Consider the following 26,487-nt stretch of genomic DNA (forward strand, 5'->3'; position numbering starts at 1 on the left):
TGTATTATTAGTGAGGATGCTGTATTATTAGTGGGGATACTGTATTATTAGTGAGGATGCTGTATTATTAGTGAGGATGCTGTATTATTAGTGAGGATGCTGTATTATTAGTGAGGATGCTGTATTATTAGTGAGGATGCTGTATTATTAGTGAGGATGCTGTATTATTAGTGAGGATGCTGTATTAGTGAGGATGCTGTATTATTAGTGAGGATGCTCTATTAGTGAGGATGCTGTATTATTAGTGAGGATGCTGTATTAGTGAGGATGCTGTATTATTAGTGAGGATGCTGTATTAGTGAGGATGCTGTATTAGTGAGGATGCTGTATTATTAGTGAGGATGCTGTATTATTAGTGAGGATGCTCTATTAGTGAGGATGCTGTATCATTAGTGAGGATGCTGTATTATTAGTGAGGATGCTGTATTATTAGTGAGGATGCTGTATTATTAGTGAGGATGCTGTATTATTAGTGAGGATGCTGTATTATTAGTGAGGATGCTGTATTATTAGTGAGGATGCTGTATTATTAGTGAGGATGCTGTATTATTAGTGAGGATGCTGTATTATTAGTGCGGATGCTGTATTATTAGTGAGGATGCTGTATTATTAGTGAGGATGCTGTATTATTAGTGAGGATGCTGTATTATTAGTGAAGATGCTGTATTATTAGTGAGGATGCTGTATTATTAGTGAGGATGCTGTATTATTAGTGAGGATGCTGTATTATTAGTGAGGATGCTGTATTATTAGTGAGGATGCTGTATTATTAGTGAGGATGCTGTATTATTAGTGAGGACGCTGTATTATTAGTGAGGATGCTGTATTATTAGTGAGCATGCTGTATTATTAGTGAGGATGCTGCATTATTAGTGAGGATGCTCTATTAGTGAGGATGCTGTATTATTAGTGAGGATGCTGTATTATTAGTGAGGATGCTGTATTATTAGTGAGGATGCTGTATTATTAGTGAGGATGCTGTATTATTAGTGAGGATGCTGTATTATTAGTGAGGATGCTGTATTATTAGTGAGGATGCTGTATTATTAGTGAGGATGCTGTATTATTAGTGAGGATGCTGTATTATTAGTGAGGATGCTGTATTATTAGTGAGGATGCTGTATTATTAGTGGGGATGCTGTATTATTAGTGAGGATGCTCTATTAGTGGGGATGCTGTATTATTAGTGAGGATGCTGTATTATTAGTGAGGATGCTGTATTATTAGTGAGGACGCTGTATTATTAGTGAGGATGCTGTATTATTAGTGAGGATGCTCTATTAGTGAGGATGCTGTATTATTAGTGAGGATGCTGTATTATTAGTGAGGATGCTGTATTATTAGTGAGGATGCTCTATTAGTGAGGATGCTGTATTATTAGTGAGGATTCTCTATCATTAGTGAGGATGCTGTATTAGTGAGGATGCTGTATTATTAGTGAGGATGCTGTATTAGTGAGGATGCTGTATTATTAGTGAGGATGCTCTATTAGTGAGGATGCTGTATTATTAGTGAGGATGCTCTATTAGTGAGGATGCTCTATTAGTGAGGATGCTGTATTATTAGTGAGGATGCTGTATTATTAGTGAGGATGCTGTATTATTAGTGAGGATGCTCTATTAGTGAGGATGCTCTATTAGTGAGGAATCTGTATTATTAGTGAGGATGCTGTATTATTAGTGAGGATGCTGTATTATTAGTGAGGATGCTGTATTATTAGTGAGGATGCTGTATTATTAGTGAGGATGCTGTATTATTAGTGAGGATGCTGTATTAGTGAGGATACTGTATTAGTGAGGATGCTGTATTATTAGTGAGGATGCTGTATTATTAGTAAGGATGCTGTATTATTAGTAGGGATGCTGTATTATTAGTGAGGATGCTGTATTATTAGTGAGGATGCTGTATTATTAGTGGGGATGCTGTATTATTAGTGAGGATGCTCTATTAGTGAGGATGCTCTATTAGTGAGGATGCTGTATTATTAGTGAGGACGCTGTATTATTAGTGAGGATGCTGTATTATTAGTGATGATGCTGTATTTTTAGTGAGGATGCTGTATTATTAGTGAGGATGCTGTATTATTAGTGAGGATGCTGTATTATTAGTGAGGATGCTGTATTATTAGTGAGGATGCTCTATTAGTGAGGATGCTGTATTATTAGTGAGGATGCTGTATTATTAGTGAGGATGCTCTATTATTAGTGAGGATGCTGTATTATTAGTGAGGATGCTGTATTATTAGTGGGGATGCTGTATTATTAGTGAGGATGCTCTATTAGTGAGGATGCTGTATTATTAGTGAGGACGCTGTATTATTAGTGAGGATGCTGTATTATTAGTGAGGATGCTCTATTAGTGAGGATGCTGTATTATTAGTGAGGATGCTGTATTATTAGTGAGGATGCTGTATTATTAGTGAGGATGCTGTATTATTAGTGAGGATGCTGTATTATTAGTGAGGATGCTGTATTATTAGTGAGGATGCTGCATTATTAGTGAGGATGCTGTATTATTAGTGAGGATGCTGTATTATTAGTGAGGATGCTGTATTATTAGTGAGGATGCTGTATTATTAGTAAGGATGCTGTATTATTAGTGAGGATGCTGTATTATTAGTGAGGATGCTGTATTATTAGTGATGATGCTGTATTATTAGTGATGATGCTGTATTATTAGGGAGGATGCTCTATTATTAGTGAGGATGCTGTATTATTAGTGAGGATGCTGTATTATTAGTGAGGATGCTGTATTATTAGTGATGATGCTGTATTATTAGTGAGGATGCTGTATTATTAGTAAGGATGCTGTATTATTAGTGAGGATGCTGTATTATTAGTGAGGATGCTGTATTATTAGTGAGGATGCTGTATTATTAGTGAGGATGCTGTATTATTAGTGAGGATGCTGTATTATTAGTGAGGATGCTGTATTATTAGTGAGGATGCTGTATTATTAGTGAGGATGCTGTATTATTAGTGAGGATGCTGTATTATTAGTGAGGATGCTGTATTATTAGTAAGGATGCTGTATTATTAGTGAGGATGCTGTATTAGTGAGGATGCTGTATTATTAGTGAGGATGCTCTATTAGTGAGGATGCTGTATTATTAGTGAGGATGCTCTATTAGTGAGGATGCTCTATTAGTGAGGATGCTGTATTATTAGTGAGGATGCTGTATTATTAGTGAGGATGCTGTATTATTAGTGAGGATGCTCTATTAGTGAGGATGCTCTATTAGTGAGGAATCTGTATTATTAGTGAGGATGCTGTATTATTAGTGAGGATGCTGTATTATTAGTGAGGATGCTGTATTATTAGTGAGGATGCTGTATTATTAGTGAGGATGCTGTATTATTAGTGAGGATGCTGTATTAGTGAGGATACTGTATTAGTGAGGATGCTGTATTATTAGTGAGGATGCTGTATTATTAGTAAGGATGCTGTATTATTAGTAGGGATGCTGTATTATTAGTGAGGATGCTGTATTATTAGTGAGGATGCTGTATTATTAGTGGGGATGCTGTATTATTAGTGAGGATGCTCTATTAGTGAGGATGCTCTATTAGTGAGGATGCTGTATTATTAGTGAGGACGCTGTATTATTAGTGAGGATGCTGTATTATTAGTGATGATGCTGTATTTTTAGTGAGGATGCTGTATTATTAGTGAGGATGCTGTATTATTAGTGAGGATGCTGTATTATTAGTGAGGATGCTCTATTAGTGAGGATGCTGTATTATTAGTGAGGATGCTGTATTATTAGTGAGGATGCTCTATTATTAGTGAGGATGCTGTATTATTAGTGAGGATGCTGTATTATTAGTGGGGATGCTGTATTATTAGTGAGGATGCTCTATTAGTGAGGATGCTGTATTATTAGTGAGGACGCTGTATTATTAGTGAGGATGCTGTATTATTAGTGAGGATGCTCTATTAGTGAGGATGCTGTATTATTAGTGAGGATGCTGTATTATTAGTGAGGATGCTGTATTATTAGTGAGGATGCTGTATTATTAGTGAGGATGCTGTATTATTAGTGAGGATGCTGCATTATTAGTGAGGATGCTGTATTATTAGTGAGGATGCTGTATTATTAGTGAGGATGCTGTATTATTAGTGAGGATGCTGTATTATTAGTAAGGATGCTGTATTATTAGTGAGGATGCTGTATTATTAGTGAGGATGCTGTATTATTAGTGATGATGCTGTATTATTAGTGATGATGCTGTATTATTAGGGAGGATGCTCTATTATTAGTGAGGATGCTGTATTATTAGTGAGGATGCTGTATTATTAGTGAGGATGCTGTATTATTAGTGATGATGCTGTATTATTAGTGAGGATGCTGTATTATTAGTAAGGATGCTGTATTATTAGTGAGGATGCTGTATTATTAGTGAGGATGCTGTATTATTAGTGAGGATGCTGTATTATTAGTGAGGATGCTGTATTATTAGTGAGGATGCTGTATTATTAGTGAGGATGCTGTATTATTAGTGAGGATGCTGTATTATTAGTGAGGATGCTGTATTATTAGTGAGGATGCTGTATTATTAGTGAGGATGCTGTATTATTAGTAAGGATGCTGTATTATTAGTGAGGATGCTGTATTATTAGTGGGGATACTGTATTATTAGTGAGGATGCTGTATTATTAGTGAGGATGCTGTATTATTAGTGAGGATGCTGTATTATTAGTGAGGATGCTGTATTATTAGTGAGGATGCTGTATTATTAGTGAGGATGCTGTATTATTAGTGAGGATGCTGTATTATTAGTGAGGATGCTGTATTAGTGAGGATGCTGTATTATTAGTGAGGATGCTCTATTAGTGAGGATGCTGTATTATTAGTGAGGATGCTGTATTAGTGAGGATGCTGTATTATCAGTGAGGATGCTGTATTAGTGAGGATGCTGTATTAGTGAGGATGCTGTATTATTAGTGAGGATGCTGTATTACTAGTGAGGATGCTGTATTATTAGTAAGGATGCTGTATTATTAGTGAAGATGCTCTATTAGTGAGGATGCTCTATTAGTGAGGATGCTGTATTATTAGTGAGGATGCTGTATTATTAGTGAGGATGCTCTATTAGTGAGGATGCTGTATTATTAGTGAGGATGCTCTATTAGTGAGGATGCTGTATTATTAGTGAGGATGCTGTATTATTAGTGAGGATGCTGTATTATTAGTGAGGATGCTGTATTATTAGTGAGGATGCTGTATTATTAGTGAGGATGCTGTATTATTAGTGAGGATGCTGCATTATTAGTGAGGATGCTGTATTATTAGTGAGGATGCTGTATTATTAGTGAGGATGCTGTATTATTAGTGAGGATGCTGTATTATTAGTAAGGATGCTGTATTATTAGTGAGGATGCTGTATTATTAGTGAGGATGCTGTATTATTAGTGATGATGCTGTATTATTAGTGATGATGCTGTATTATTAGGGAGGATGCTCTATTATTAGTGAGGATGCTGTATTATTAGTGAGGATGCTGTATTATTAGTGAGGATGCTGTATTATTAGTGAGGATGCTGTATTATTAGTGAGGATGCTGCATTATTAGTGAGGATGCTGTATTATTAGTGAGGATGCTGTATTATTAGTGAGGATGCTGTATTATTAGTGAGGATGCTGTATTATTAGTAAGGATGCTGTATTATTAGTGAGGATGCTGTATTTTTAGTGAGGATGCTGTATTATTAGTGATGATGCTGTATTATTAGTGATGATGCTGTATTATTAGTGAGGATGCTGTATTATTAGTGAGGATGCTGTATTATTAGTGATGATGCTGTATTATTAGTGAGGATGCTGTATAATTAGTAAGGATGCTGTATTATTAGTGAGGATGCTGTATTATTAGTGAGGATGCTGTATTATTAGTGAGGATGCTGTATTATTAGTGAGGATGCTGTATTATTAGTGAGGATGCTGTATTATTAGTGAGGATGCTGTATTATTAGTGAGGATGCTGTATTATTAGTGAGGATGCTGTATTATTAGTGAGGATGCTGTATTATTAGTAAGGATGCTGTATTATTAGTGAGGATGCTGTATTATTAGTGAGGATGCTGTATTATTAGTGGGGATACTGTATTATTAGTGAGGATGCTGTATTATTAGTGAGGATGCTGTATTATTAGTGAGGATGCTGTATTATTAGTGAGGATGCTGTATTATTAGTGAGGATGCTGTATTATTAGTGAGGATGCTGTATTATTAGTGAGGATGCTGTATTAGTGAGGATGCTGTATTATTAGTGAGGATGCTCTATTAGTGAGGATGCTGTATTATTAGTGAGGATGCTGTATTAGTGAGGATGCTGTATTATTAGTGAGGATGCTGTATTAGTGAGGATGCTGTATTAGTGAGGATGCTGTATTATTAGTGAGGATGCTGTATTATTAGTGAGGATGCTCTATTAGTGAGGATGCTGTATCATTAGTGAGGATGCTGTATTATTAGTGAGGATGCTGTATTATTAGTGAGGATGCTGTATTATTAGTGAGGATGCTGTATTATTAGTGAGGATGCTGTATTATTAGTGAGGATGCTGTATTATTAGTGAGGATGCTGTATTATTAGTGAGGATGCTGTATTATTAGTGAGGATGCTGTATTATTAGTGCGGATGCTGTATTATTAGTGAGGATGCTGTATTATTAGTGAGGATGCTGTATTATTAGTGAGGATGCTGTATTATTAGTGAAGATGCTGTATTATTAGTGAGGATGCTGTATTATTAGTGAGGATGCTGTATTATTAGTGAGGATGCTGTATTATTAGTGAGGATGCTGTATTATTAGTGAGGATGCTGTATTATTAGTGAGGATGCTGTATTATTAGTGAGGACGCTGTATTATTAGTGAGGATGCTGTATTATTAGTGAGCATGCTGTATTATTAGTGAGGATGCTGCATTATTAGTGAGGATGCTCTATTAGTGAGGATGCTGTATTATTAGTGAGGATGCTGTATTATTAGTGAGGATGCTGTATTATTAGTGAGGATGCTGTATTATTAGTGAGGATGCTGTATTATTAGTGAGGATGCTGTATTATTAGTGAGGATGCTGTATTATTAGTGAGGATGCTGTATTATTAGTGAGGATGCTGTATTATTAGTGAGGATGCTGTATTATTAGTGAGGATGCTGTATTATTAGTGAGGATGCTGTATTATTAGTGGGGATGCTGTATTATTAGTGAGGATGCTCTATTAGTGGGGATGCTGTATTATTAGTGAGGATGCTGTATTATTAGTGAGGATGCTGTATTATTAGTGAGGACGCTGTATTATTAGTGAGGATGCTGTATTATTAGTGAGGATGCTCTATTAGTGAGGATGCTGTATTATTAGTGAGGATGCTGTATTATTAGTGAGGATGCTGTATTATTAGTGAGGATGCTCTATTAGTGAGGATGCTGTATTATTAGTGAGGATTCTCTATCATTAGTGAGGATGCTGTATTAGTGAGGATGCTGTATTATTAGTGAGGATGCTGTATTAGTGAGGATGCTGTATTATTAGTGAGGATGCTCTATTAGTGAGGATGCTGTATTATTAGTGAGGATGCTCTATTAGTGAGGATGCTCTATTAGTGAGGATGCTGTATTATTAGTGAGGATGCTGTATTATTAGTGAGGATGCTGTATTATTAGTGAGGATGCTCTATTAGTGAGGATGCTCTATTAGTGAGGAATCTGTATTATTAGTGAGGATGCTGTATTATTAGTGAGGATGCTGTATTATTAGTGAGGATGCTGTATTATTAGTGAGGATGCTGTATTATTAGTGAGGATGCTGTATTATTAGTGAGGATGCTGTATTAGTGAGGATACTGTATTAGTGAGGATGCTGTATTATTAGTGAGGATGCTGTATTATTAGTAAGGATGCTGTATTATTAGTAGGGATGCTGTATTATTAGTGAGGATGCTGTATTATTAGTGAGGATGCTGTATTATTAGTGGGGATGCTGTATTATTAGTGAGGATGCTCTATTAGTGAGGATGCTCTATTAGTGAGGATGCTGTATTATTAGTGAGGACGCTGTATTATTAGTGAGGATGCTGTATTATTAGTGATGATGCTGTATTTTTAGTGAGGATGCTGTATTATTAGTGAGGATGCTGTATTATTAGTGAGGATGCTGTATTATTAGTGAGGATGCTGTATTATTAGTGAGGATGCTCTATTAGTGAGGATGCTGTATTATTAGTGAGGATGCTGTATTATTAGTGAGGATGCTCTATTATTAGTGAGGATGCTGTATTATTAGTGAGGATGCTGTATTATTAGTGGGGATGCTGTATTATTAGTGAGGATGCTCTATTAGTGAGGATGCTGTATTATTAGTGAGGACGCTGTATTATTAGTGAGGATGCTGTATTATTAGTGAGGATGCTCTATTAGTGAGGATGCTGTATTATTAGTGAGGATGCTGTATTATTAGTGAGGATGCTGTATTATTAGTGAGGATGCTGTATTATTAGTGAGGATGCTGTATTATTAGTGAGGATGCTGTATTATTAGTGAGGATGCTGCATTATTAGTGAGGATGCTGTATTATTAGTGAGGATGCTGTATTATTAGTGAGGATGCTGTATTATTAGTGAGGATGCTGTATTATTAGTGAGGATGCTGTATTATTAGTAAGGATGCTGTATTATTAGTGAGGATGCTGTATTATTAGTGAGGATGCTGTATTATTAGTGATGATGCTGTATTATTAGTGATGATGCTGTATTATTAGGGAGGATGCTCTATTATTAGTGAGGATGCTGTATTATTAGTGAGGATGCTGTATTATTAGTGAGGATGCTGTATTATTAGTGATGATGCTGTATTATTAGTGAGGATGCTGTATTATTAGTAAGGATGCTGTATTATTAGTGAGGATGCTGTATTATTAGTGAGGATGCTGTATTATTAGTGAGGATGCTGTATTATTAGTGAGGATGCTGTATTATTAGTGAGGATGCTGTATTATTAGTGAGGATGCTGTATTATTAGTGAGGATGCTGTATTATTAGTGAGGATGCTGTATTATTAGTGAGGATGCTGTATTATTAGTGAGGATGCTGTATTATTAGTAAGGATGCTGTATTATTAGTGAGGATGCTGTATTATTAGTGGGGATACTGTATTATTAGTGAGGATGCTGTATTATTAGTGAGGATGCTGTATTATTAGTGAGGATGCTGTATTATTAGTGAGGATGCTGTATTATTAGTGAGGATGCTGTATTATTAGTGAGGATGCTGTATTATTAGTGAGGATGCTGTATTATTAGTGAGGATGCTGTATTAGTGAGGATGCTGTATTATTAGTGAGGATGCTCTATTAGTGAGGATGCTGTATTATTAGTGAGGATGCTGTATTAGTGAGGATGCTGTATTATCAGTGAGGATGCTGTATTAGTGAGGATGCTGTATTAGTGAGGATGCTGTATTATTAGTGAGGATGCTGTATTACTAGTGAGGATGCTGTATTATTAGTAAGGATGCTGTATTATTAGTGAAGATGCTCTATTAGTGAGGATGCTCTATTAGTGAGGATGCTGTATTATTAGTGAGGATGCTGTATTATTAGTGAGGATGCTGTATTATTAGTGAGGATGCTCTATTAGTGAGGATGCTGTATTATTAGTGAGGATGCTGTATTATTAGTGAGGATGCTGTATTATTAGTGAGGATGCTGTATTATTAGTGAGGATGCTGTATTATTAGTGAGGATGCTCTATTAGTGAGGATGCTGTATTATTAGTGAGGATGCTGTATTATTAGTGAGGATGCTGTATTATTAGTGAGGATGCTGTATTATTAGTGAGGATGCTGTATTATTAGTGAGGATGCTGTATTATTAGTGAGGATGCTGTATTATTAGTGAAGATGCTGTATTATTAGTGAGGATGCTGTATTATTAGTGAGGATGCTGTATTATTAGTGAGGATGCTGTATTATTAGTGAGGATGCTGTATTATTAGTGAGGACGCTGTATTATTAGTGAGGATGCTGTATTATTAGTGAGGATGCTGTATTATTAGTGAGGATGCTGTATTATTAGTGAGGATGCTGTATTATTAGTGAGGATGCTGTATTATTAGTGAGGATGCTGTATTATTAGTGGGGATGCTGTATTATTAGTGAGGATGCTGTATTATTAGTAAGGATGCTGTATTATTAGTGGGGATGCTGTATTATTAGTAAGGATGCTGTATTATTAGTGAGGATGCTGTATTATTAGTGAGGATGCTGTATTATTAGTGAGGATGCTGTATTAGTGAGGATGCTGTATTATTAGAGGGGATGCTGTATTATTAGTGAGGATGCTGTATTATTAGTGAGGATGCTGTATTATTAGTGAGGATGCTGTATTATTAGTGAGGATGCTGTATTATTAGTAAGGATGCTGTATTATTAGTGGGGATGCTGTATTATTAGTGAGGATGCTGTATTATTAGTGAGGATGCTGTATTATTAGTGAGGATGCTGTATTATTAGTGAAGATGCTGTATTATTAGTGAGGATGCTGTATTATTAGTGAGGATGCTGTATTATTAGTGAGGATGCTGTATTATTAGTGAGGATGCTCTATTATTAGTGAGGGTACTGCAGCATAGTCCCAGGCGTTCTTATCGGCTCTCCTGTGGTTGGGTTTCCTGTGGATGGTAAGAGTTGTGAGCTCGTCCCAGGCTACCTCAGGGTTCATATCCGAGCACAGGAAGCCAAGTAACAACACCTGGGACTAGGCTGAGCGTACTGTATTGGTATTATTAGTGAAGGTACTGTACAGGACCCGAAATGATCCCAGGACCCGAAACGATCGCAGGACCCGAAATGATCCCCAAAAGTACCCCAACTGATCCTCGGACCCGAAACGATACCGAGGAGTCTCCGAAATCAACCCCAAGGAATTGCGGTAATGGACAAAGGGAAAGCAGAAGCAATACTTGCAATTCTTGAAGCATAATTAAGGGTTAACAGCGACTCGATTTCTAAACAACGTGGCTTAAAAATATTAAATTCCAACACAATACTTCTATTTAATTACATTGCCCGGCGTTAAACCCATAAACAGAGTCGAAAACAAATACACAACTTTAAATTTCTACTGAAAGGAATACAGCATAAGAACAGCTTTGCTCAGATCAACCAAACATTTGAACTTCCATCACACTCTTAACATTTTGCGGTTCCGACACATGACTCTGACACTATAAATCTCATTTCCGGTAAATAACACCCCTAAAAATTAATATTCATTTGACAACCAAACATGTATTTCACCACGAAATCCTTGTTCACACGAGCGTATATTTACCGACACATTTTAGGCAGCCGGTTTGACCGAGATGATGGAAAGATAAAAGCATGCTGAGTAATACACTCGAACAACCCTTCTACTACCTATGCAAAATATCAAAAGGATGTGGCTTTTGTTGACAGCAATATTATGTAAGTTTTGGATTTCCTCATGTCAGTTGGCGTACACCCCGGCATGATCTCATGATATGATAGGTCTTTCATTCACCGAAAACAAACATGTGAAAAGCAGCATGTCCTATCTGTAAAGACTTTCTTTTATGGCTTGTTATGTAAAAATGATTTATCCACGCCGGGTTCTTCAAATTACTATCACAGGAATTGTTAGTTGACCCCAATTTCTGACTCAACCACTGTATTTCCCCCTCAGTCGTATGTTAAAATCTTAATACTGTAGTTTTAGTTAATGAAAATTTCCTTTTAATAACACAAACAAAGCTAAATGTTTCATATGTTTTTCATATGTTTTTAAAACTGAAAGCCAATCCTAACACATTCCTTTAGTTGTCCATTACTGTAATTCCTTGGGGTTCATTTCGGGGACTCTTGGGGATCGTTTCGGGTCCCGGGATCAGTTGGGTTACTTTTGGGGATCGTTTCGGGTCCTGGGATCGTTTCGGGTCCTGTACAGTACTCTGGTTCTGGCCGGGATTCTGACAAAAATCAGGGAACTGGACCCGAGTCTGATTTAGGTAGAAGTATAGACTTGTCCCAAGTCACCCTCTTTGATGTTTCCTTATTAGAGCATGCAATCTAATCGGTAATTTCCTCAGTAAGCGAAGCAACAAATTTATGAAAAAAAAAAAAAAAAAACAGACCAACGGACTTCGGAAACCCTTTTCTCCGCTATTATATCTCGCGATTATTTTATATTGGTTTAGTCGATTTAGTAAATTAAAGAATAGCGCTTTTCGCAGTAAGCTAAAGCGGCTATAGCCTTAGAAACAAAGGTTGACATGATCGCGGGCTCTTTTTTGTAGTAGAAACCCAGGCAGAGATGTGTAAGTTATTTTAACTATAGCGCGCGCTATTCTATACCCCTCTGTAACAGACCCGGCGAAACCTAGTTTTTTTCGGGGAACTTACCGGGTTTGAAACTTCCACCGGGTCAGCTAATTTTTATTTACCGCCAGTCACTCAAGCTGCTCACAGGGTAAGAAAGAAACTGTTCGGCTTGATTTAGAAATTTCACCGGGTGCCGGGGAGGTTAAAAGCTCGTCGGTTAGGCCAAAAAAATTCCGTCGGGTTCCGAGTTCAGAGGGGAGTTATTCTCGAACTTGTGCGTCAGACAGTTGTAATGTCTTTGCGTCTCGCGCCACTATTCTGATGTAAATATGCTTGTAACGATTCACAATCTTCAGTCTTCCCTGAAGAAGTCTTATTAAAGACGAAATGCACCAGTTTTTGGTGCATTGTTTTTATAAACGTATACAGCAAAATCCTCCACTTATTTCACCGCCGCACGTATAGAAAACACCTTATATAAAAATTTGAGATTTTAAGGCCAATACAACACACAGCAGGCACATAAAGGATACAAGTAAATAGAGAATACAAAATAAATGTAAATATCAGATAATAATATAAAATACTTGAGCCATCACCTACGGATTATACAAAATATTATAGTGCGACGAGCGCTTCATGACTGGAACGAATTCCGTCGTGTTCTGATCCGCATAAAGGTATTTCTTTTCCACCCTTGTTTACTAGCGAAGTTCATGTCAGCTCGGACCCTCCTTGGTTTACTTCACAAAACCGTCAAGATGTACACGGTAGCGCGCGTCGTATCAGATAACACGTTTCTTGTACCCTTATTGGCTTATTTCACGAAACCGTCAAGGTAGCCTCGATAGCGCGAGTCGTATCAGATAGCACGTTTCTTGTATCCTTATTGTCTTATTTCACGAAACCGTCAAGGTGGCCACGATAGCACGCGTCGCACTGGTAGGCAACCTCATTTGTCCTTCATCAGTTGCACTTCCTCCGACTCTTTGTTCTTGTTGTTGTCCTGTTTGGCTGTTTTTTCTTTCTTTTCGTCGTCCATCCCCAGCGATGACATGATAAACTCCATCGCGGAGTACGACTCGTTACTATCAGGTAACTACAACGAGGACAGAATAAAAGATCACCAAAATAATTATTGCAACGACTATGTAGGCTTCCTCCGTCGCTTCGCATCGTCAGGCACTACGGGCTCACACAAACAGCTTGCAATCTAGCCTACGAATGGTCTCTCCAAAGAACTCGATGTATATGAAAATCTTTTTGTTTACCCTTGTGTATGTCATTTTATGACTTTAGAAAGTTAACAGACAAGCTGTAAAAAAACTAGGTGGTCTGCGAAGGCGTGCTGAAATGAGAAGGGGGCAACGCTCGAACCGTCAGCAAAACAACTCTGTTTTTACAGAGGCGTAAAACAACGAAGTGTTGATTTATGTCCTTACGTTTGATATGTAAGTTTGATTTATCCACAAAAGGGACTCGAAAAAAACAACTTGTACCTCTAACACCCCGTACCCTTTGGGAACGCTCTCTTAACACTCATACTCACAACATAGAAGTCGAAGTCGTCGTAAAGCTGGTGTTTCTTTAGGGGGTTGAAGGCGCGGAAGCGTGCAACCAGGCCTGCAAATAAAACGTGACCAGACATGTGACCTTGACTACTTAGGCGTAACAGACGAGCTTACTCTCGTCAATAATTTCCAACTGGCATACCACCCCTTGGCTTTCGTCATTCAAACTATAGGAATTGCATTTATTCATTAGAGTCTTGCGGAAAGGTGTTGGAAACCAGTTGGAAAGCCAGAAGACGATTCAGCCGTTGAAAATCGTCGGGGGGGGGAGGGGGAGGTACCGAAAACCAAAGTAATATAGGTATTTTTCGTGTTGTTTGCCCTAGTAATCCCTAAAGCTGTTGTTTTGAAACACATAGCTTGAAGATACGAAGCTAGTTCCAGTACCGCACGGTTAAACTAGCCTTTTTTAAAAAGGCGGCAATTTGTCAACATGGTTCATATAATTGTCTCCCTCGTTAAGCAAAAACTTCTCGAAGCCATGGTAGCAGGCTTAAGGTCTGGCTAAACACGCAAACATGTTTGTGAAACATTGAAGTCGAACACTCGCGCCAGCATGTTTGGCGAAGTGGCTAAACACAAAAAAAAATTCATAAAACATGAACGCGCGCACTTTTTCCGTTATGATTACGCGAGAGATCAAAGTGGCGCCATGGAAATTTCGAGCGGTGATTGGATAAAATCACGAAGCGCGCGCAATGTTTTGTTTGTTGAGTGGCTAAACGATAAAACATTTGCGTCCAACGCAAATTTTTGATGAAAATGTTTTGAACTCGTTCAAACATCTGTACGTGTTGTGGGAGCCAATTGAGTGCCATGTTTTGTTGGTGGCTAAACGTACAAACATTTGCGTCAAACGCAGTGTTTGACAAACATGTTTGCGTGTTTAGCCAGGCCTTTAGAGCATACTAATGTCTTGGTTTAGACCCTGGTGGGCATCTACACTCCTACCCAACCCATGGTTGGTTGATTGTTTTTTTTTTTCTACGAAAAAGTTCACACATTCACGTGAGCCATAACTTGCCTGTGAGGAGTCCACCAATAAGAGCGATTCCGATAGCCGCGGCGAGACCTGCCGCTTGGTAGCACCCCTGCAGTCTCGCGGTACGCCCTGAGCCGGGGGTGAAGGCAACGCCCATCTCTTGCAGCTGAACGTATTCAGTGGTGTTTACCATCGGCGCACGCGCACTGAAGACGCTGTACAATCTGCAAGGAAGTCGATATAAGTAGATCTTTTTATACTGGTATGCCGAAAGGTGAAAGTTCCGAATTCCCTTACTAACTCAAACTATATTTTGTTTCTAAACAGATTTTGATTGTCTTAGGAAATTATTATTTTATGTCTAAAGGGTCAGTAACAAAATTCCTAAAATCTTTTGAGCAAGCCAATATAAAAAATATATATATAAATATAAAAAAATATATATATAAATATAAAAATTAAAACAAACTAATCTTTGCTAAAAGGCAAGGGAACAGTCAAAACCTCATGCGACTCACTTTGTCTCGAAAATTTGATATCTATATCAAATGCTAAGGTCCATAGGATAGCTCGAGTTCCTCGCTATACTGAAACTGCTTTTTACGCCCCTTGTATTTACGGTTGAGATTCCACTGTTGTATCTTTATTTGTTCCTTTACAAACAAGTTGAAGTGAGCCAATGGCTCATGATGGTCTCTTGGGTGAGCATATGGCTCATGATGGTCTCTTAAGTGAGCCAATGGCTCATGATGGTCTCTTAAGTGAGCCAATGGCTCATGATGGTCTCTTAAGTGAGCTAATGGCTCATGATGGTCTCTTAAGTGAGCCAATGGCTCATGATGGTCTCTTAAGTGAGCTAATGGCTCATGATGGTCTCTTAAGTGAGCCAATGGCTCATGATGGTCTCTTGGGTGAGCATATGGCTCATGATGGTCTCTTAAGTGAGCCAATGGCTCATGATGGTCTCTTAAGTGAGGCAATGGCTCATGATGGTCTCTTAAGTGAGGCAATGGCTCATGATGGTCTCTTGAGTGAGCCAATGGCTCATGATAATCTCTTGAGTGAGCCAATGGCTCAAGCTTTCACTCACCCTTGGTGCCCGTATGTTTCCGGTTGCGCATGCGCGGATATCACAGCGCCTGCGATGCCACCAAGGATTCCCGGCATGCCGTGCAAGTTGTTTACACCAGCGACATCGTTTATTTTCAGGTATTTAAGCAGCAAGGGCTGAAACAAATAAGCGTTAGATTCTGATTTTGACAAAGAGGAGACTGTAGATGTTTACGCTGAAAGCGCATTTCAAATTTGCCTAAATTTGAGTGATCTAATCTAACTGATCTAAATTTTCCACAGAGCGATGAAGATCGACCAAGATATTTTTAAAAGACGCACGCAAAAAAAAAATTTGTCTAGGACAAGCGAGTTCCATTTAAAAGCTAAACAGGTCACTGTTGCTTGTATTTTCTTGTGGAAACAACTGATAGACTTAGATAATCATTTGATGTCCCTTAGTTGCCATGGTTACTGATATAGTTATTTGTAATATCGATGCAGCTGTTGCTATGGTGAATGGTGCATCAACGCGATGGTGTTATTTCTTTCTTTAGTACCTACCCTCGACCTTGTACCTAACACACTCTAGCTAGTATTTTACAAGATTTAACACCGCTAGCTCAAACTCAGTGATAACACCCCACTGTGATAATTTCCCAAAAGTTCGTCAATGAGGGCCGTGGCCCGAGGGGTTATCGCTGAATAACTTTGATAAAGTATTTAAAAGCAATACCAGTGCTCTCTGGCTACGCTAAATGCCACAATACGTTTCGCCGTAATAAAGGTGTTAGGCTAAGGTTAAAACGTCGTATTATCCATGAGCCGTATTCAGTGCAAATGCATGCAAATAAATCAAGTCGATTGTTTTTTTTTCTTCATTTCCATGCATTTGCATTGAATACGGCTCATGGATAACACGACGTTTGAACTTAGCCTTAGTAGATTTTATACCCTATTTTATACCATAATACAAGATAACTTGGATACCTGTGGCTATGCATGCAAATGTTTGGCTCTACTAGAAAATGTTTGGGATACCTGTGACTCTAATAGCAGATGTTTGGGATACCTGTGTGTACTTGTGGTACTTACCGACATGTAAACAAAGCCTAGTGTACTGATTGTGCCCCCCATCGCACCGACCAGCAGAGCTCCCCATGGGTACATCATCATGTTAGCAGCAGTTCCCACGGCCACTCCCCCAGCGAGGGTCGCGTTCTGGATATGGGCCTGGGGACAAAATACAACAGTTTGTAGGAAAATCTTTCCTAATATGCTGAGCCCGTAAAGAGATCATTAGAGCTGTCTGTTTGGCATACAGTGCTTATGCTTCTTTTGTGCTGACAAGTCTCTTATATAAAGCTTACCATGGAAAATCTCCTTTCTGTGTTTTTGAGGTAGGAAAGGTGATAAAAAGCTCCTGTCTTTGCTAAGGAAGGGGATTATATAAAGCTTATCATGGTAAACCTTCCGTCTTTGCTAGCTTGTGAGGACAATGTGAGGAGTAGCTTACAACCCACGTCCTTGTTTGTAGGAAGGAGATAATAAAAAGCCTACTATGCCAAATCTCCCGTCTTGCTTATGAGGAAGAGCTTACCATGGTTAATCTCCCGTCTTGCTTGTGAGGAAGAGCTTACCATGGTTAATCTCCCGTCTTGCTTGTGAGGAAGAGCTTACCATGGTTAATCTCCCGTCTTGCTTGTGAGGAAGAGCTTACCATGGTTAATCTTCCGTCTTGCTTGTGAGAAAGAGCTAACCATGGTTAATCTTCCGTCTTGCTTGTGAGAAAGAGCTAACCATGGTTAATCTCCCGTCTTGCTTGTGAGGAAGAGCTTACCATGGTTAATCTCCCGTCTTTGCTTGTGAGGAAGAGCTTACCATGGTTAATCTTCCGTCTTGCTTGTAAGAAAGAGCTTACCATGGTTAATCTCCCGTCTTGCTTGTGAGGAAGAGCTTACCATGGTTAATCTCCCGTCTTTGCTTGTGAGGAAGAGCTTACCATGGTTAACCTCCCGTCTTTGCTTGTGAGAAAGAGCTTACCATGGTTAATCTCCCGTCTTTGCTTGTGAGAAAGAGCTTACCATGGTTAATCTCCCGTCTTTGCTTTTGAGGAAGAGCTTACCATGGTTAATCTCCCGTCTTTGCTTGTGAGAAAGAGCTTACCATGGTTAATCTTCCGTCTTGCTTGTGAGAAAGAGCTTACCATCGTTAATCTTCCGTCTTGCTTGTGAGAAAGAGCTTACCATGGTTAATCTCCCGTCTTGCTTGTGAGAAAGAGCTTACCATGGTTAATCTCCCGTCTTGCTTGTGAAGAAAAGCTTACCATGGTTAATCTCCCGTTTTTGTTTGTAAGGAATAAGGACAGGCGCTACCCAGGATTGGCGAAGGGGGGGGGGGGGGGGTGGTGCAGTTATAGGTATCATATGGAAAAAGCATAGTATTTGAAAATTTCGTTATAAGAAATGACTCATATTTTGGCCGCAAAGGGGTGGGGATGCGCAAATAACTCCCTGTGTACGCGCCAGAAGGAGATTATATAAAGCTTGTCATGGTAAATATCCCGTCTTTGCTTGTAAGGAAGGAGATGATATTAAGCTCAACATGCTAATTCTCCCGTCTTTGCTAGTTACGAAGGAGATGATATTAAGCTTACCATGGTGAATTTCCCATCTTTGCTTGTAAGGAAGGAGACGATAAAAACCATAACAGTCCCCGAGAGCAGGCCAAGGTAGGTGTTGACTACAATGCGATGCTGAGCCTCGTAATCAGGCGCTCCGAACACACCGTTAAAACTTGGCCAGTATATCCATAGGAATAGAGTGCCTAAAAGACATGTCTAGTATTTGAGAGTGGTATAACAGTAAGGAAAGTTTATATCGATATTTGGGGTTGCCCTGTTAGGCATTAGTTGTCTACATTATTGCCTACAGGACCAACGGCAGTAGTAAAACCCATTACCGTAGCCAGCTACGGTAAGTAAAACAGGGGCGGTAAGGGCGGGGCGGGGGGGGGGGATTCCTTGCACGTTTCACGAGTTTCAAAAACCGGAAATCACGTTTTACGATAAACTGGTTCGAACATTTACGATAGACGAGAAAATGTGAAAAACATTGCATTGTACTAGAGACTGGAGACGCTTAGCATTCTTCAAATTCGTCATTCACGAATCACTGCGAAGGTAGCAATCACGTATCACGGATTTTAATTTGTCCTTTTCACGATTCACGATAAACAAAAAAGGCCGTTCACGGAACACGAAAATAACCCTTACTGCCCCACTGTTAAAATCCCCAAATCCAGCCTATAAGGACTGTTGTTTCCCCCTTTTGTCATATTTAATAGTATAAAAGTAACGTTGCTATCTTACCAGCCATGGAAAACATGTCCGAGGTGTAGCTAGCGTCCTCTTTAGGGTGATCCACCGCGTCCTTTCGGTACATCATTCTACAAAAGGCCATGCCATAATAGGCGCCAAACGAGTGTATGAGGATGCTTCCACCTGCGTCCGCTATCTGATGGTTATACATAGTTAACATCACTACACGTGCACGTGAAGCACCCTGGGTATATCTGATGGTTATACATAGTTAACATCACTACACGTGCACGTGAAGCACCCTGGGTATATCTGATGGTTATCATACATAGTTAATATCACTACAAGTGCACGTGGAGCACCCTGGGTATATCTGATGGTTATCATACATAGTTAATATCACTACACGTGCACGTGAAGCACCCTGGGTATATCTGATGGTTATCATACATAGTTAACATCACTACACGTGCACGTGGAGCACCCTGGGTATATCTGATGGTTATCATACATAGTTAACATCACTACACGTGCACGTGAAGCACCCTGGGTATATCTGATGGTTATCACATAGTTAACATCACTACAAGTGCACGTGAAGCACCCTGGGTATATCTGATGGTTATCACATAGTTAACATCACTACAAGTGCACGTGAAGCACCCTGGGTATATCTGATGGTTATCACATAGTTAACATCACTACAAGTGCACGTGAAGCACCCTGGGTATATCTGATGGTTATCATACATAGTTAACATCACTACACGTGCACGTGAAGCACCCTGGGTATATCTGATGGTTATCATACATAGTTAACATCACTACACGTGCACGTGAAGCACCCTGGGTATATCTGATGGTTATCATACATAGTTAACATCACTACACGTGCACGTGAAGCACCCTGGGTATATCTGATGGTTATACATAGTTAACATCACTACACGTGCACGTGAAGCACCCTGGGTATATCTGATGGTTATCATACATAGTTAACATCACTACAAGTGCACGTGAAGCACCCTGGGTATATCTGATGGTTATCATACATAGTTAATATCACTACAAGTGCACGTGAAGCACCCTGGGTATATCTGATGGTTATCATACATAGTTAATAACACTACACGTGCACGTGAAGCACCCTGGGTATATCTGATGGTTATCATACATAGTTAATATCACTACAAGTGCACGTGAAGCACCCTGGGTATATCTGATGGTTATACATAGTTAACATCACTACACGTGCACGTGAAGCACCCTGGGTATATCTGATGGTTATCATACATAGTTAACATCACTACAAGTGCACGTGAAGCACCCTGGGTATATCTGATGGTTATACATAGTTAACATCACTACAAGTGCACGTGAAGCACCCTGGGTATATCTGATGGTTATCATACATAGTTAACATCACTACAAGTGCACGTGAAGCACCCTGGGTATATCTGATGGTTATCATACATAGTTAACATCACTACAAGTGCACGTGAAGCACCCTGGGTATATCTGATGGTTATCATACATAGTTAATATCACTACACGTGCACGTGAAGCACCCTGGGTATATCTGATGGTTATCATACATAGTTAATATCACTACACGTGCACGTGAAGCACCCTGGGTATATCTGATGGTTATCATACATAGTTAACATCACTACACGTGCACGTGAAGCACCCTGGGTATATCTGATGGTTATCATACATAGTTAACATCACTACACGTGCACGTGAAGCACCCTGGGTATATCTGATGGTTATACATAGTTAACATCACTACAAGTGCACGTGAAGCACCCTGGGTATATCTGATGGTTATACATAGTTAACATCACTACACGTGCACGTGAAGCACCCTGGGTATATCTGATGGTTATCATACATAGTTAACATCACTACAAGTGCACGTGAAGCACCCTGGGTATATCTGATGGTTATACATAGTTAACATCACTACAAGTGCACGTGAAGCACCCTGGGTATATCTGATGGTTATCATACATAGTTAACATCACTACAAGTGCACGTGAAGCACCCTGGGTATATCTGATGGTTATCATACATAGTTAACATCACTACAAGTGCACGTGAAGCACCCTGGGTATATCTGATGGTTATCATACATAGTTAATATCACTACACGTGCACGTGAAGCACCCTGGGTATATCTGATGGTTATCATACATAGTTAATATCACTACACGTGCACGTGAAGCACCCTGGGTATATCTGATGGTTATCATACATAGTTAATATCACTACACGTGCACGTGAAGCACCCTGGGTATATCTGATGGTTATCATACATAGTTAATATCACTACACGTGCACGTGAAGCACCCTGGGTATATCTGATGGTTATCATACATAGTTAACATCACTACACGTACACGTGAAGCACCCTGGGTATATCTGATGGTTATACATAGTTAACATCACTACACGTGCACGTGAAGCACCCTGGGTATATCTGATGGTTATCATACATAGTTAACATCACTACAAGTGCACGTGAAGCACCCTGGGTATATCTGATGGTTATCATACATAGTTAACATCACTACAAGTGCACGTGAAGCACCCTGGGTATATCTGATGGTTATCATACATAGTTAATATCACTACACGTGCACGTGAAGCACCCTGGGTATATCTGATGGTTATCATACATAGTTAACATCACTACACGTGCACGTGAAGCACCCTGGGTATATCTGATGGTTATCATACATAGTTAACATCACTACACGTGCACGTGAAGCACCCTGGGTATATCTGATGGTTATACATAGTTAACATCACTACACGTGCACGTGAAGCACCCTGGGTATATCTGATGGTTATCATACATAGTTAACATCACTACACGTGCACGTGAAGCACCCTGGGTATATCTGATGGTTATACATAGTTAACATCACTACACGTGCACGTGAAGCACCCTGGGTATATCTGATGGTTATCATACATAGTTAACATCACTACACGTGCACGTGAAGCACCCTGGGTATATCTGATGGTTATCATACATAGTTAACATCACTACACGTGCACGTGAAGCACCCTGGGTATATCTGATGGTTATCATACATAGTTAACATCACTACACGTGCACGTGAAGCACCCTGGGTATATCTGATGGTTATCATACATAGTTAACATCACTACAAGTGCACGTGAAGCACCCTGGGTATATCTGATGGTTATCATACATAGTTAACATCACTACACGTGCACGTGAAGCACCCTGGGTATATCTGATGGTTATCATACATAGTTAACATCACTACAAGTGCACGTGGAGCACCCTGGGTATATCTGATGGTTATCATACATAGTTAACATCACTACACGTGCACGTGAAGCACCCTGGGTATATCTGATGGTTATCATACATAGTTAACATCACTACAAGTGCACGTGGAGCACCCTGGGTATATCTGATGGTTATCATACATAGTTAACATCACTACAAGTGCACGTGAAGCACCCTGGGTATATGTTGACACAATAGAGCCGAACCCCCTCCCCACTCCCCCATTGAGCAGACAGCCTCTAAAGTCCCGATTTCACCTCAATTTAACGAACTCCCAGCGGAGCGGGGCCTTTAAAGTCACAATTTCACCTCAATATAACGAGTCCCCATCAAGCGGACAGCCTGTAAATTCCCGATTTCATCTCTCTGTATCGGATATCCAGTATCGGATATACAGTACAGTGGAACCAGGATTTTACGATACTGGATTTCACGATAACTTTTCTCCCGGCGGAAATACAGTGAAATGTATAAGAAATTAACTCGGTTTTACGATATTGGATACAACGACAACAATATTCTCGATTTTACGATACAAATCTGTTTTCCTGAGCGTATTTTTTACCTCGATACAACGATATTACTGATTTTGTCCATCAACACAGAGAGAAAAACTCGAGACACCACACACGGAAACTACAGTTAATCTTCTTTTTGACATGACAGGTCTTGTTCAATACAGATTATGGTCTTACAAAGAGTAACTGTACAGTCTTTCACAGATTACAGTTGCAGTTTTGTTATTTAGTAAAAGTTGATAATTAACCCGACCTCACTACAACGATATTTTCAATGAATTTTCTTTTATATCGTAAAATCGAGGACTACTTTGAAACGATACCTCTATTCTACGACACATTTTCTTTTTTTTCTGTATCAAACTCGATAAATAAATCACTTAGTGGACATCTCTAATAAACGGACACATTTTTCGGTCACGAGAGTGTCCGATAAATGAATGTTCCACTGTAACGACATAGCCGTAGCAGGCTATGGGGGGGGGGGGGGGGGGGGCGATACAGAAACATACAGAAAATAACAGGGGCACAGCCACGCCCTTACTGGTCATTTCCTTATAATTTTTGGAAATGCGGGGGGGGGGGGGGGGGTACACTGTTATCGAGAAAAAAACACAGACAACTTTTCTTCCTTGCACCTCTACCTTCCTCTAAAGGGACACTGTTATCGAGAAAAACAACACTGACACCTTTCCTTGCTTGCACCTCTACCTTCCTCTAAATTTGTGAATCGCTTGAGGCTGATTTTTCGCCACAAAAACACAGGGTAACGCTTGCATTGCAGGTACTCCTCTGTCATTTACGGATTTGTAGTATCGACGAATTGACATTTTTCTCCAAACTCCCCCACAAGGGCCAGCACACTTATCGAATCTCCATTTCTAATACAAAGTTATATCCCTTGTTGCTGTCGTATTAGGTATGTCTTTCCTGGGAAAACTATCATATAGCCACATTTTTGTTCCGTTTTGTATGATCGATTCTCTCTCTTTTAGTGCTCGCCTTGGCTAAAAGCAGCTAAATTATTTTATCTATTATTTAGTGGGGCCTTCTTATAGAGGACATCCTTGAGTCCAAAAAATGTGTCCGGGTAATGAATGTGTCCTGAAATTTCTGTACAATAGGGCTCCCTTTCATGGAAGTGTCCGCTAAAAAAGGTTTTATTTATAGACGTATAGACAGGATTACTTTAGATAGCCAGGCCCGTACCCAGGGGGTTTCAGAGGGTGTTAACGCACCCCTCACAACGGCCGAAGTCCACTTTTGGTTCTCAATAGACGTGCTATTTGTAGACAAGACTCAAAATCATAAGCTAGATCACTCTGGTATGTAGCCAAAACCGACAATAAACGTCCCGTGGATACTGAAAAGGCATAAAAAATCCCTTTTTGTTCTTTCGGAGGTGGTTAGATTTTAATCAGAGAACTCCCTCCCTTCCCCTCCCCTCACGGAAAAATTAGGTCCACCTTTTTTGGATTTTGCAACCCCCCCCCCCTCCCCCAAGAAAAATCCTGGGTACGGGCCTGATTTTTTGATAAGGACTATGGACATTGTTTGTTTTTTATACAGGTTGTCCGTTAAATGGAGATCCCACTGTACACACAAAATGACTTACCAGAAGGTAGTGGAACAGGACCATTTCCAGCAAACCGTAGAAGATTGGCAGGAAGAAGGAGATGATTATGAGCTGGGTTGGGCTGGCGTACCCCATGGTAGTACAGTACGCGATCAGCACCACAGCAGTTGTGTAGTCTGCCAAGCAAAGCCTGCAGCGAGGAGAACATTTCTTTACATAGCCACAGCAGCCATGGAGGGATTGCCTTTCGCTCCGACGAAATAAAGGGCTGTGCTGACCTAGACCTATGGGTTCCCTGTGTTTGATTTGTTTCTGTGCATCATGTTAGTCAGAAATTATTTATTTATGATGCATTGAAAGGCGGTTGATGTTTTGGGGGTAGGTCCCTTGTGTTTGTTTTCCTGGTTTCCCTATGTTCTCTGTGTTTCATCAACAACATGAATGATTTTCCTTTATGCTACTTACGATTGTATGTTGACTTGAATGTGCGCTTCTCCGTGAATCAGCCCAGTGAATACTCCAGAGCAGATGATGGCCCACTGAGCTGCTAAGGAGGCCCCAAAGAAGGCAGTGCAGATGCCACTGTACCCGAACCGCTTTAAGAAGGACAGTAGGAAAGGGAAAGCGAAGAAGATCATAACATGGACATCCTGGAACACTAAAACATGACGTCATTAGTGACAGCCAGAATTTATCATACCATATTACCATATTTTTTACTCTCAGTTAAAGTGGTACGCACCAATGTCACTTAGGAATGTATGGCATTCTAAAAGGCATTTCCTTATTTGCTTACTGTGAAATTTCTGTTCATCAGCATAGTTAAAAAATATCAAGAGAGTGCAGATTGATAATAACGAAGCTGTAGTCTAAGTACTGAGTAAACACAAATACTCAGTCAAGTCGTAATAACATCACTACATAATCCCTCGCAGATAATTAACATCACTAAAACGTGAAACATAATCCCCCGCAGACAATGCTTTTTGAAAGAGTCACGCTACATAATCAGCAAGCACAAGTTTTTGCACGGAACATCATCCCTTGTGCTAATTGCGCCTACTAAGTTTGAATATTGGTTCGCGCCCTTACTTGGATAGTACACGGCGATGTCATTGACTTCAAGTTTCGACGTCGTCTCGTTGAGTTTTGCCCCCTTACGTCTGTGAGCAGGCAACCCGTGATCTCCATAATCAGTAAGCAACGCAAACAGCAAAATTAATACAGCTTGGAATAAACCAGCAAGAACCACGAAAGTTATACGCATTTTGTGTTCGCGCTGGATGCCTGTCTCTTAACGGGATTGATTTGTTGAGTGGTTAACTCTATAAGTCGTTTTTTTACTGAATGGCCTCCTTGTAGGGATCCTAATGGGTATTCTATCAAACAAGTTTTTCCTGTTTGAAGTGTCACTCAAGCTATCAGTCATCACAAAGGATAGACAATAAGTATATATAATTCAGTTTCAAATCTTGATTGCATTATCCCATAATTGTTTGTAGTAAAAAGGCTCTAACGCTGTCTTTGATTTATAACAAGACATGATAGTTAGATGTGGGCTTGACCCATTTTTTTTCGAAGGTTAAAAGTTTTGGATTGCATATCCAGAATCCAGCATCTCGCCTCTAGTGACATGCCAAAAGACTAGATAAATACTATAATGTGATATTTCCCTCTGACCCCTTTTCCCGTTTAAGTGCTTAAGGGACCAGCACCAGCCAAATACTAAAATTCGTTTATCAAACATTACTAAAAAGGCTCGGGAAAAAATATTGAGCAACTATTACTAAGGTCAGTGTTCGTCCG

At 39.5% G+C, this 26,487-nt stretch overlaps 1 protein-coding gene across 1 annotated transcript; it reads right to left on the reverse strand.

The window, feature by feature from the left end:
• Positions 1-12,816: 12,816 nt before the first annotated feature.
• Positions 12,817-26,062, reverse strand: LOC5507511 (ammonium transporter Rh type B). The gene is made up of 10 exons (XM_048728360.1): positions 25,774-26,062; positions 25,147-25,339; positions 24,721-24,871; positions 19,312-19,456; positions 18,598-18,767; positions 17,037-17,174; positions 15,982-16,118; positions 14,934-15,115; positions 13,888-13,961; positions 12,817-13,437 (listed from the first exon to the last, which is right to left on the reverse strand). The coding sequence occupies exons 1-10, from the start codon at positions 25,946-25,948 to the stop codon at positions 13,291-13,293; spliced, it is 1,512 nt and encodes a 503-aa protein (XP_048584317.1). The 5' UTR covers positions 25,949-26,062; the 3' UTR covers positions 12,817-13,290.
• Between the last annotated feature and the right edge of the window lie 425 nt (positions 26,063-26,487).

The sequence above is a fragment of the Nematostella vectensis genome, chromosome 1 (assembly GCF_932526225.1).
Source record: "Nematostella vectensis chromosome 1, jaNemVect1.1, whole genome shotgun sequence".
Taxonomy (NCBI): Eukaryota; Metazoa; Cnidaria; class Anthozoa; order Actiniaria; family Edwardsiidae; genus Nematostella; species Nematostella vectensis.

What these genes read in the sequence shown, in the direction of transcription:
- LOC5507511 (XM_048728360.1), bottom strand. Translation starts at nt 25,948, where the DNA reads ATGCGTATAACTTTCGTGGTTCTTGCTGGTTTATTCCAAGCTGTATTA. An exon ending in ATTCAAGTCAACATACAATC is followed by an intron (nt 24,872 to 25,146) that starts GTAAGTAGCATA and finishes TCCTCGCTGCAG; the next exon opens with GCTTTGCTTGGCAGACTACA. An exon ending in GGACATGTTTTCCATGGCTG is followed by an intron (nt 18,768 to 19,311) that starts GTAAGATAGCAA and finishes CATGTCTTTTAG; the next exon opens with GCACTCTATTCCTATGGATA.